Source organism: Passer domesticus, chromosome 9, assembly GCF_036417665.1.
Source record: "Passer domesticus isolate bPasDom1 chromosome 9, bPasDom1.hap1, whole genome shotgun sequence".
Taxonomy (NCBI): domain Eukaryota; kingdom Metazoa; phylum Chordata; class Aves; order Passeriformes; family Passeridae; genus Passer; species Passer domesticus.
The window spans coordinates 33,807,901-33,821,581 of record NC_087482.1 but is presented as its reverse complement, the minus strand read 5'-3'; the positions used below and the strand labels follow the sequence as shown (position 1 = coordinate 33,821,581).

The 13,681-nt window shown below is 34.8% G+C and overlaps 1 protein-coding gene across 18 annotated transcripts in view; it reads left to right on the top strand.

Moving 5' to 3' along the window:
- Window positions 1-13,681, top strand: part of ERC2 (ELKS/RAB6-interacting/CAST family member 2) — a 421,439-nt gene that overhangs the window by 180,652 nt on the left and 227,106 nt on the right. For all 18 annotated transcript variants that reach the window (XR_010368539.1, XR_010368528.1, XR_010368540.1 and 15 more), the window contains one exon: window positions 3,624-3,759. Coding sequence is in view for 2 of the 18 variants with exons in the window: in XM_064432578.1 (XP_064288648.1) it covers window positions 3,624-3,759 (136 nt within the window). In the remaining 16 variants the exon portion in view is untranslated. The remainder of the gene's footprint in view (window positions 1-3,623; window positions 3,760-13,681) is intronic.

Sequence of the window (13,681 nt, the reverse complement as noted above, 5' to 3'; positions counted from 1 at the left end):
CTAATGCCCAGCTGAGGTGCAAATTGATAACTGTGGAGCATTCTGTGTGCTGAGAATATAAAAATTATCCCAAATCAGAAAGATTCAGGAAGAGGCTGACTTTTATGGAGTCTCATATTTAAGGAGAATTAATATTCAGTTAAGAGCAATGCTAATCTAGGTAATCTAGATTTGCAATTTTAATCAGTGGTAATCTAGGTAATCTAATTCAGTTAATCTAGGTATAACAAATTAATAAACTTAATGAGTTGTAGCTTCTAGAAGAGTTATGTTACTTTATATCATCTTTTTCTTTTCTTTAGGGGTGAGAGAATGTCTAATGTACTAAAAGAATAAGATTTGGTTTAGAATTATTTCTTTTTCCTGGTGTTCATCTGTTCTTTATTAACTGCCATTATTGTGGGTATCTCATGTTTATGTGGCATGGGGTGTTTGCTGGATACTGCATATCCTCATATCTCTGGTACTGAATTATCAGAAGAGTCAGGAGATGCTTAGGATGTCACCCTTTAATTTGTAATTCTGAAACAGAACTAATTTCCTTTTTTACTTTTTTATATAATTATTTTACACTGTTCAAGGTATGTTTATGTTCTAGCTCTGTTTTCAAGATAGTTTAGTTTCACTTTGAATTCTTTTTTGTTCCTAAGCTGCTAGATATAACAGTTGCTGACTGGCTTTAACCATCGGAATACAAACAAATGTAAATTTGTTATCTGAAAAACTGTCATTAATCCTACTTTTTAGTGTTTGGCCAAGATGAAGCATCTGTGCAGAGAGTTAGTCATCTCTGCTCCTTTTTTACTCTGCTTTGTTTCTTACATATTTATGAGCTCACAACATCATTTCCTTAAGCCGAGTGTAGTGTTGGCACCATTTCAGTGTACTGTGGGCTTGAGTACTTCAGAACTGGTTTGTAAGCTGGCTTTCTGTGAAATTTGTAAAATCACAAATGCAGCAGAGTGGTGGGTTTTAAATAGCTTGGGATGACTGTAATGTCTGGCTCAGAGGTTAAAGAATTAACCTAAAAGAGAGTAGATAAATAATAATAATGATAACAAGATAATAAAATTAACCCTAAAAGAGAATAGATGCCTGACTTCAAAATGAAATGTAACAATGTGGAGAATGAGAGAGCTGTGGATTTCATCTTCTTGTTCTGGGGCAATTACACTATCAGAAAATGCTACATAACCAGAAAATTATTAACTTGTGATTGTAAGAAGAATTCTACTGGCCAGACCCCTAAAATATACACTTCAGGTTTTAAAGGCATGTGTCTTAAGCAGTATTCTTTTATTTATTTTATTCTGTCTAATGAATTTTGTGGTCTTAGAGCTTTAAATTCAAGCAGTGTAGCAGAACGAATGAAATGAATTCCACATGATAAAGAGTAAGGTAGACATAACTGCGCATATCAGCATTGTTACTAGTAAGCTATGTGAATATTTTATCATATATCCTATATGGTCAAGGCATATATTTCATGCTGATTGGGTACTGTTCCCAAATATTTTTGTATTTCTCATGCGTACTTTTTACTTATTCTAATGTTCTATTTTATTCAAAAGCATTTTAGAAACAGTAGAGCCATATGAAAAGATACCAGAGCAAGCAACTGAAAAATTCTGCTGGATTGTGTTTGGTATTTTTTATTAAAAAAAAAAAAAAAAAGCTGGTGGGAAATATGTTTTTGTACTTATTTGCTGTATTGAACTTCCCCAGTCTTTTAATGCAGGTCTAAAGAAGAATCCTCAGCTGGGCTTTTTAACTGTAGCATTTTCTGTTCATTTCCATAAGTATGTAACCAGTTCTGGCATAAAGAGAGTCTACCACAGAGCTTTCTTTTATTTCCTTCTCTACAAGATTTTGCCTATCTCAGGCACCAGATGTTTTTCCTTTGCAGCTTTACCATGTTCTACTTTTCAGTGTGGTATTAGAGAAGCTGAAATGGGAAGTTGTGAGAGGCACGGGTGATGAAAGAAGCAGCTAGCCTTGGCATAAAATTGAGCTTCTTATAGAGATTAAATGCAAATGAATTTATCATTTTCTCAACATGATATTAGAAACCAATTTATGTTTTAACAGCACAAAGCCATATTGCACCACCAAAATTTCTGCCAAATGCATTTGTATATGAAGTTGTGGATGTGGTTTTTTTCCAATATTCATTTTGGTTTTATGTTGAGTAAGTCTGTGCTTACAATTATGAGACAGACTTATGTCAGGGAACTGATTTTCACTTGGAGCTGCAGGCAAATTAACTATATTTCAACTAGTTGTCCATTTTTTTACTTCCTGGGCAAGTTTATGGTACTTTTTTTAAAGTTGTCATTGATTGGATTTTCTCTAATGTGCTATACTTACAAACTTTTACATGAAGTGTCTTTTAAGAATTTTTAATACCATGGCACATTTATTTATTGCAAATTAACTATTAATTTTTGATCTTTAATAAATAGTGAAAAAAACACCGGTAGGACAGAGAAACCAGTGATAGAAGTAAATATTCAATGACCCAGTTTCTTTAGCATAATAAAATCTGTGCAAGAAATGTATTCTAGAACTTTTTTCACTGCTGCTGTTGTGGAAGCCAAGGAGGGATTTTCAGTGATCCTTTTGGGCATTGAATAATATTCTCTTCATTTGCCACAATAGGATTAGTGAGTAGATCTCATTAGGAATTTGCACGTGACTTTTATGTTTTATAGATAAAAGGGAGCAAATTCCTCAGTGTCAAAGAAAGTCTGGAAAAATAATATCTAAGAATTCAAGCAGGTAGGAAGTATTACTGCAAGGATATGTTTTCATTACCTGACAGGAAAAATTAATTTGCCTTCTTTCTTAAAAAGGTGTATGCTAAATCTCAGAAATGCTTCTGGTAACTTAATGAATAACATCCACAATAAAAGATAATTAAAATTAAAGCAATGAATTCTTTTTTATTAATACAGTCTTAATAAAAGAGAACATGTAAGGGTGGCAAAGATTGTTTCATTTCCTTAGGAATGGCTCATAAATTGATTTGTTGATTATCTTTTTTAGAAAGAAGTTCCATTACAGAAAATGATAGATATGATTTTGTCATGTACAAAGCTATTTGTAAAGGCATCCTTTATTCTTCATGGCATATGTATGACCTGACCTACTCCATCACACTTTAATCCACCTAAGCACTGTATTTAAGTCCAGATTTTAAAAAAATATAATTTCACAATGTACATTAGTCATCACTGTCACCTTCTGCTTCCTTTGAAATTAATACTTGAAGCACCTATTAAAGTTGTTCCTGAATGCAGAGTGTGTGAGGATTGTTGGATAATCTCCCTCTTTCAACAATTTTTCTGCATAGAGCTCAGAATATGTATGTGTTTTTGTGAGGAAACTATAAAAAGGGGGAAATCTTGTCAGCCCAAATAATTGCTCTACCACTCTATAATTGAAAGCTGTTTTGATATGCCACCTTGAAAACAAGATGAAGTTTTATTGTTGCAACTGATGCTTGGAAAACTTGTGTGTGTTGGAGAATCAATGTCCTGTGTTGTTGTCACAGAATTAGTCTCTATTGCAAAGGAAGTGGTTGCAGTCATTAACACTAATGGGTGTGTGTGTGCAATTCTTAGACATATGAAGGACCAAAACAAGAAGGTTGCCAACCTGAAGCACAATCAGCAGTTGGAGAAAAAGAAGAATGCACAGTTGTTGGAAGAAGTTCGTAGGCGAGAGGACAATATGACTGACAACTCTCAACATTTACAAGTGAGTTTATTTTTCAATTTTTTTAAAGTTATCTAAGAAAATACACTTCTGTTCCAGTGTGTGTGTTCCAGAGTGTGTAGAGTCTGTTTCCACAAAGAGCTCATGGTTCCTTCCTTTTCTACCAGAGGATGCACTGCTCACCTCAGTTGTATCCATGAAATATTTACTATTTAGTTAAGGAAAAAAAAAACAATAGAATTTGAAGACCTCTGCACAGTTACCACATCAGCAACTCTTTTTTTCTTTTCTTACAATCGGAAAGAAAAGGTTCAAGTATATAGCTTTTAGGTTTCAGATAGGCTTTGAGTCTTATTCCTGGAGAATTTCTACAGTTTGTAAGTTACTGGGTTTGGTGGTTGAGAAATGAATGTTCTTAAACTGATCTGTTTAAGTGATGCATTACATACCAGGGAACTTGTATTCAAGGCCACAAATTTGATGCTTGACTTAAGAAGTACTCTCTGAGATCTGAGTGTGAAAAACCACGAAGAGAAGTGCTGATTTCTGTTGACAACATCAGTGTCTCCATGCCCAGTGTTTATAGGCAATTTACAGTGCAAAATATCAATTTTGCCTTGATCTGGTTAATATAATGTGTTTCTGGAAAATTTCCAGTGGATGGAATTTGACCCTCTCTTGCTTCATATGGTTGTATTTCTCATGTGTTCCTATATGCAAAATGGAAAAATTAACACCACATCTCTCTTTAGGCTTGTGTTGGTGAAGCTTTATGTCAGAATCAAGTTCAGGAAATGATACATTATTTATGCATCTGTGCAGTGTTACATTTACTTTACAGCCTTGGTCATTACATACTGATTGCATCACCATGCATTCCACTGCACAGGATAGAGCAATAAAAGCTTGTGAAGGATTTGGTCTGCCAATTTGGTATATCAAAATAAAATTTCAGTGTTGAGCAGCTACTTGAAATTATAGTGGCTCAGTAAAGAGAATAAATTAAGTTTATTTTTCATTATTTCTTTGGAAATGTATTATGGTGGGGTGATGACTGGAGAATAAAACCATTCTCAGGATCCTTGATGTAACTGCTATACTTGGAGATTTCTACTCATGAGATGAGATTAGGTCTAGCAAATGGAGGTGGTGGCTTGAAAATACCAGACAGGTATTTTCTTTCTAAATGGCTTGAATTTAGAAAGAAAATACCTGTCTGGTGTACAGTTCTTCTATTCCATTCACTTCCTATATAGCATCTATATATTAAGAACAGTTTGTGAAAAACCGTTAACCAAGAATGTTTATTTCTTATGCATTAAAATGTCAGTATTTTTAAATTATATCCTTCAGCATATTAATTTCAGTAATATCCTTCAGCATATTAAATTCAGTTCAGAATGTAATATAGGTAATATATTACATTCGCAGTAGCTGTAAGAACAGATGGAGAAAGGGAGCCTTGGTTGTCTGTGCTGCTGGATTGCTGGTAGGGATGATCCTGCCTTCTCTGCCATACAGGCAATCGCTGCTGTTATCAGTTTGCTGCTACAAACAGTTGTTGTATTTCTTTTGTCAAAGACTTCCAATTTCCTTGGCTTATTTCTTTTCGAGCATTTTTTAACGCTGAAGAGTGCATGGAAGCCTGAGTTGCCCTGGGATTGCAAGATTTTGCAAGGTTTTGCTGCTCACAAAAACAATGTAGTGAATCTTGCAAATAAAGTAAATGCTGTGACATTGAATAGTAGTATCACAATGCAGGTGACATGTCTGATGTACATTTATTCTGCTGCTGTATTTTTTTTAAAGTTCTCCACTGGTACAGTTGATTTGTTTTATATGTGTAAGGTAATTACAAATGCTAGGTAAGAGCATCAAGTCTTGCTATATGAATCTGATAAGCAGGTGATTGGCTTCTTGAAAAGCCAAACAAATTCTAAAGCTCCAGTCAATTAGCCTTAGTATAGAAAGGTTTTCTTTTAAAAATTATGAAAAAAAATCCTTTCTTGCTTCATGGAGTTTGCTTGTGTAAAAAGTAACAGCAGTATCTAAGGATTTAAATGAGACAGCATTTTTGGGGAGACAAATGCTGTGACACACATGATATACTTTGATCAAATTCTAGGAGTCCGATGCATCTGCTAATTAAAACCAGTATTAGGTGGTGTTTCAAGAAATGTTTAATTAACATGTTAGTAAACCATGGAGACTTGACCTTTTCTTACTGTTCTTAATAACTTCTACTGCTTTTAGTGGAAATACTCTGCGTTTATATGCATTTATAACACTAAGTGCTTGTGTCTACAGTGTGCTTGTTACATTTGTGAATGATGTATTGAGCTGTTAGGGGAAAAGCGTATCCTAAAATTCTCTGGCCTGATGTAATGACTGTATTTGTTGGCTAGCTGTGATAAGCTGGCTGTTGGCTGGCGGTGATAAGCTCAGCTGAGAATTGAAGAGCAGTCAGACTGGTCAAACTACATTTACTGCAGCCAAGTCTCAGTCCCTTTTGCAGAACTAGTAGAAAAGATTAAATAAGAAAGCGGGTATGGTTGTCCATGAACCATCCAGGGGCTGCCCAGGGCAAACTGAGGCAATCAAGTGCCACCCTTTCTGTACAGCTCACACAAGGCTGAAGCTGAACCGTGCAGCTGTTTCTGATGGCTGTGCAGAGGTGCAGAAGGCTGTAGTTTCTTGGAAGCTTCAATAGTGTGTGCTAGTTCCTGAGGCTTGTAGCGCCATGTGTGTTGGTGACACTGTTCCCAATCTTTTCAGATAACAGCCTCTCAAAGCTGGTTTTTGTGCCAGTGTTATTACTTGCAGGGCAAGTTTGAGTCTCTGTGGCCCCATCCCGCAGCGCTCCAGGGCCACTGCTGTGATGGAGAGTGCTCTGGGATGCCTGGGGAGGGAATTCACTTTCGTCTGCCTCAGCTATCACCTGTAATTGTGAGTGATGCTTCAGGTGTGGTTTTGAGGGGTTCTTCAGATCACTGTAAAATTGGAAACATCAGGAAGCCAGATTAATTCTTGGGAATGAAGAATAGTTGTGAGGTTTTCTGTTTTTTCCTAACACAAATCAAGGGCAGACCTGTGCAAATCTTGCCAGACATGATGGTCATATATTACACAAAGCATCACAGCAGGAGAGCTGGACCTTGAACACTTTATAATGAATTTCTTTGAGAATGGTGTATCTAACATGCTGTCATTTTTCCCTCTTTTTTTGGTCTGTCTTTAAAATGATAAGCCTTTTTGAGAAACACTGAGCTAAGAAAGATACAGATACTATGTTATAGGTTAGTGCATAATTCTTCAAGTCTCTACAGGATTTTGAAACCTTAGAGATGTGAGACTTGTTTATTCCCTGAGATTATTTTTTTTTCTTTTTTCTTGTGTGGAACATGTTTCTTCCAGTAACACTGGTACCTCAGTAGAATTGGGAAAGGAAACATTTGCACAACATTGACAACTTCAATGCATTTGGTTTTGATTCTGATTTTCAAATCTGCTGTAATAACAATAAAATGTCATTTTATTTCTCTAGAGTAAGCAATGAGGGTGCAACAAGAATATTCCCATGTGTCTCATTGCCTCAATGGGAATTGAATGTACACTTTTGTCTGATTATGCTTTTCATAGATGTAGTGTATCAATAAGTGATCTAAGTCTAGAAACACTTTGTGGAAATCTTATGCAAACTGTCCAATACATATGTGTCACCAAAAAAAGTGCAGGGATGAACCTGAAAAAAGTTGCATTAATTTAATGCCCTATTCTGCCTGATCTGCAGCTTCTGGGTGTTTCCCCCCCTTTCTTCCAGTTCATCTGCTGGCAAAGTTCTTGACTCTCCTTATGTTTTAAATGTTTGGGTAATTTGTCACAATTCTCTTTGAGGTACCTTGGGTTTTCTTTGGCTGGAAGTCCACATGCGGAAAAGAGATATTTCACTAACAAAATTGTTTTTGAGTGAGACAATGTGTAGTTCTCATTGATTTCAAATATCATATACAGGCAGCTTGATCAATGGTTTATGCCTGCAGTACTGTAGAACAGATTGTGTACACATGTACATTTTCCAGGTGTAAATACCTCACTTTTTAAGCAGAGTTCAGCCTGTCAGTCATGCTTTTTCATGGGATGTAGTGAGGCAAGGCAAGAGTTCCAGTTTTCCAATAGCTCTGTACTGGCTGGAAATTTAGTCTTAGGTAATGAATAAAACATGATCAGGAGGAAGTCCTGTCAAAAGAGATAAAAAAACTGGCTAGTTAATATTGCTGCTTTCTGATTCTTGCCATGTGAATATCTGTGATGTCTTAATCACTGAAAATAGCTCCCAAGAGGTTTCACAGCTAGTCAACATGAATCCTTAACCCTGTATTTTCTTCTTTGTCACTGTGTGCTTTACCATATAATCCTCAGTTCCATAATAGCTCTAAAAATACAAAATGTATCCAAGACATTGCACATTGCTGTTCTGTTATTTCTGTGTCTTATAATATAGCATGGCCTAAACAAGGGGTATATCTGACTTTACTATTAATTTGCTATGACTTCTCTTAATGCGGTGTATTTCCTACTGCATTGTCTCAAAAGCTTCAGTACTATAGTATAAATAAAAAGAGGAAGCTAGGCAGTGAGATGAAGTCTTGCAAACAAAAATGAACAGAGCAGTGTAATCAGTTCAGAGACAGAGGAAGCAGTCCTGACTGCTATGCAGACAGGCATTAGTGTATGGAGCTGACACAAGGCAGGAGAGAATTCATTGCATAAACACACAGCTTTGTATTAGTAGTGCTGAAATTCATATGCAGTGACAAAACACAACCTTTTAAGAGGTTAAAATCATGAGCTATTTTATTAAAAGTAAAATCTAATTTAAGCATCCGTCCTAAGGTGGAATAATACCTTTCTGGACAGCTTTAATAATTCTCAGTGTTTAATAATTCTCAGTGTTCTGTGTGTTCCTGTCTTTAAAAGGCTGGCAATTTTTGGTGGGGGAAGACAGAGATAAGATAGGGATTTTGCCTGTTTATGGCACTCCTGTGATTTTCATGATGTGCTTGTGTGAATTGTAAGTTGTGATCTAGCTCTGATGTGTAGAATTGCAGAATTGCTCAGTACCTCTCCTTCTGTTGTGGGCAGAGCATCAGGGGAATGACGGGACATCTCTTGTTTTTCTTTTCTTAATAATATGAGCAATCGGAACACACAGATGAGATATATTGTAGATAGACTTTTGAAATATGCTCAGAGACAAGAGGAAGATGAGATATGAACTGCAATGCTTGTGAAGGTCTTCCTTCTCCCTAAGATTTCTGCTGTCAGATATGAATATTTTGAAACAAAAGCTGGTTTTTTTTGTAAGTATGCATAAGAGTCAGCTGCACCAAGTCCTTCAATTGTTGTGTAAGATATTTGTTGGAGCCAGTTCAGTGACAAATTCAGAAGGTGGGGTAAGCAACAGTGAGAACTAAGTTCTCCCTTAAAAGTACCCATGGCATTGTTTGGGGAAAATGCAGAATAGAAATTAATTTATATTATGGTTGTAATGAGTTAAAAACTTAATTTTACCAAAACTTTTCTTAAACTTATTATGAAAGCAGAAGTGTAATGATGCATCTGACACTTAAGATTCAAGACTGTGATCATCTTGTGTTATAGATGTCCTCTTTACTATTGCAGCCCATACAGAAATAATTTCAGCAACCATTTTATTTCCAAAGTTTTGCACTAAATTTTTTGGTTTCTTTTTCTGAATGGGTATATTTGTTCAAGCTGTTGCAAATACTGTTTAACAAGTGAGTTAATTTCAAGTGCAAGTAAGCAATTTTTGAAATGTTTTTGGCTAAGTTCTCTCTATATAATCTATTATGTTAATGACTGAACATATGAAAAAAAGTGAAAGTCAGTATTTTATGCCCATTTTCTCTAACTTATCTATGTATTTCTCTTCATTTTAATGCCTTAAAAGTAGTATATGATATTGTGTTCTCTAATTTTATGCATGTTTCAAACTACAGTTTCTTTAGGGACTGTAATGTTTTGTATTTGAATAATTAAGCTGAAGTTTAGTCAGTTTGTAAGAAAATTAGTGTTCATGTATGTATCAGTTAGTTTCACCCTTATAAAGCAAGAGTTATGTACTAGAAAGTGGGGAGAACTCAGCGAAGTGCACAATTGTGAGCAGTAGTGATGTGTTCATGGGTCCTTCAGCATTCTCTGCTTCTCTAATTGTAGGTGGATTTTGCCAAGGTAGTGTAGGAGAAGCTACAAGTTCAAAAATGTCCAGCCTTCAGCAAAGTGTATAGCATATTATAAGCTTCACACAATTATTTTTTTTTTCCTAATAAATATCTAGGAAAAAGGCAGGAATTGCATTTACTTGAAGTGCTTCTTTTCATAGAGCTGGACATATATTTAACGAAAGTCTTTTCTGTACTCATTGATAATGAATCTATAAAAACCCCATAAGTATAGTAGTGGAGACTAGGCAATAGGGAAAAAATGAGTAAAGCTGTGATGCTGTAGTGCAATGTATTAAAAAATTACCAGATTAGAAATGCATACTTATAAATCTCAGGATAATCCACTCAAACACATGTAAAACTATTGAAGACACAGCTAGTGTACTTATCTTCAGATTTCCAACATAATATAAATATAAATTCAGATTGTAAACATGGATGGACAGTTAGGAATTTTCCTTCCTTGGCCTGTGGAAGTTCCTTATGCTGTGGATAAATTCCATATGTGTTGCTGAAACGTGTGTTGAACTTCAGCCAGTAGTTTAAGATTATGTTGAAGAAAATATTTTTAAAAGGTTTCAGATGAAGAATGGTACTTGAGAATGAACAGAGGGCAGGAAGGTTGATTGTTAGGTCTGAGGATCAATACCAGAAGTGGGTTTTTTGGGGGGATTTACTTTGACATTTGTTTTCATTGTGCAGTGTAATCCCCAGAAGCCAAAACCACTCCTGTTATAAAATGTCCCTGTAGACAATAAGTGAAAATCTCACTTGCAGACCAATTTCTACTAGAATCAGAGCCCCTTAACTTTTTTTTTTCTTTGTCATAATTGGTGAGTTGTCAGAAGTGGTGGGTTGACAGAAATCCTGCAGTGTTCTGTGCTGTGTTGGTCTAACCACATATAATATGAAAAAAAAAATGTAGTGGGCAAAGCATTATCAGCAAAACTGTTCTATGCAGTTGTCATATCCTTTCTTTTGACTAGTGTGTTCCATTATATGAGTAAGTATAAAATAACATATTTTTTTTTCTTAGAAATATCACAATCTATTAATTTTGGGGTTTTATGTGAGCACACATTATAATATATATAATGTATAATTTTTAATACAATTTTTGCATTCTTACAAAGACTTGTAGGGCATCCCATATCAGACAGTCTGAGAAAGTCTGAATACTTTCTCATTTTTCTCAGTTTCTACAGTTAAGTCAGAAACTTAATGTTTTTCAGTATTGTCTGTGGAATGTTAATTTCCTGGCTTTAGTTACCCAGGAATAAAACCTGGACTTGCTGATTTGCAGTTACCTAGAAATCTGTGAACTGCAACTATTGACGAGTACTTTATCTTTAAATTAAATCAGTTATTTCTACTGATGTGCTTTAATATGTTTTGTTAGTTGAAAAGAGCATATATGGCAAGGCACTGGAAGGGAATGTTGTTGTTGGAAAAAACAAAACTGCAACAATAGGAAACAGAAAAAAAATTGAATGTGTTACAATTTTCTTTTCTCCCCCTCAATATGTAATAACTCACACATGCAGGACTCCTGTAGTCTCCAGGGGGCAATTGCATTCACATGCATCAAAAGAAATAGTTCAGTTAAACCAACTCTCCCTACCCAGCAATAATTACCACAGGTTTACACTGAGATATAGTTGCAAAAGGTTAGTCAGTAGGGCATCTGCAAATCAAGTTATATGTCAACTCTACATCAATAACCTCATTATATTAGATGTTAGTATTTCAGCACATGACTGTCCAATATACCATTCCACATATAGCTCGTTTTTAGCTTTTACATTGGGTTACAGCTCATCGAATATGTTACTAAATTATGTATTTAAACACTCTGTATGACATAAATTATAATCAATGACAAAAGCAATGATTTAGATGGAAATTCTACAAAGTGAAAATGCAATAAAATGTCTGACTCTATTTGTGTAGCTGCTTTCAATATAAGATGAATATAGGATGTTTAACCCTGTAGTGCAAAATAAGTGTAATGGCAATTGGTATTAGCACAGATTTTCCAATTTAGGCATTGTTTAAAAATGTTACTTATATAATGAAAGCTGTTTTCCTATATATAAAGAAGCAAAAAAGGTAGATGTGTTCTAAAAGTACAACCAATTACCTAACTTCTGTGCAAACTTCCTCCACAGTCTTCCTTATATTTGTTGTTTATCCACAAGCTATAACATTTTCACTGAAAGCTTGATAGGCTGGATGAAAATATAAAATATATAAGCTTTTCAAAAACCTTCTTGTGGCCTGCATCAAGTGCAAATTTCTACCTAGTTCCATAATTTGGTTTTGAATTTACCTGGTTTAGTAACTAGTGAGAGCTGCTGCTGCTGTTTGTAACTCTCCATAGATCATTTTGAAGTCTGGTACTAATACATTTGCTCAGCAACAAAAGTTCTGCTTGAGTAAGTCTAAGTAAAACTATTTTGGTTCATTTTTAATAAGCCAGATGTATACTTATCTCTCATTATTGGTATTCTATAATAGCCTTATACATTATTACTTATAGACTCTCTTATGTACAGACTGGAAAGAGAAGGAAGGCAAAACAACTTCATATATAGTTCTGTCCTACCTTGGAAATTATTATTATTATTTATTGTAACCCCATCTTTGCTCTGAGAAGCTTTTGTGTGAAAGACAAAAAGTCTCTTTCAGTAGAAAAATCCAGGGCCAAATATCATTGTGAGGTAAAAAAAAAAAAAGGTGTTAAATTAAGAGCTGCTGAACTTGATAAAAAAAGCTTTATTAATAGATCTCAGAGTATCTTGAACAATAGACTTGTCAGTACTGAATGAAACTGAGGCATAAGAAATAAAGGTTGTGTGCAAGGTGTCCCAGATGGGTGATCGAACAATTAAGGAGCACAGACTTTGTCTGTCCAGTATTCCCTTTACTTGTCTGAACTGTTGACTCAGAATATTTTACTCATGATACTAAAAATGTTGCTAATGAATTGTTACTGATTGAGGTACTTAGTGCAGATGAAGTTGATACAGTTTTTAGTCCAGTGAGAGATCAAAAGTTTGTGTTTAGGACATGAAAGACAAGGGAAACCACATACCATATTAATTATTTTGCAATTTAGTAGTCTCTTGATTCTCAGAGGAAGTTGAATAATAACTGCACGTGAAGAAATAGGAGTACTGATATTTGCAGTTTAGAAGCAGCTGTCTTTTTAAGCAGAATTGTCAAGATAATCAGATAATTCAACAGCAAACACTGCAGTGCAATATATTTAATTTTATAGAAGGCTCTCCTTTCAAGTTACAGCAAGGGCCCTTAACAAGCATTTCTTTGATCCATTACTTCTGTTTATATATTTCCATTTCTCCTTTTCCTTGGCAAAGTCTGTTTAGCTTTCTGCATCTGACAAAGACTCCTCTACAAACACCTTGGAGAAAGCTTGACAGGTTTGGGACATTGTTGAATACCAATCTTTTCACTAAATAAATGTCTTAATACAATTAGAGCTTTTATTTCTATGAAACCTTTAAAAATTGTAAATAGGGGTAAAAAGGAACTGATTTTAAAAGAGTAGTCCAATACAGATGAGCTATAAACATGTTAACTTTGAATCTGAAAAATCACAATGATGCACAGAATAGAGATTTTTTTTCATATTGCCTTTTAAAAAATACACTTTGAATTATTCTTTGTATTTCTATGACATTTTAGTGACATGAATT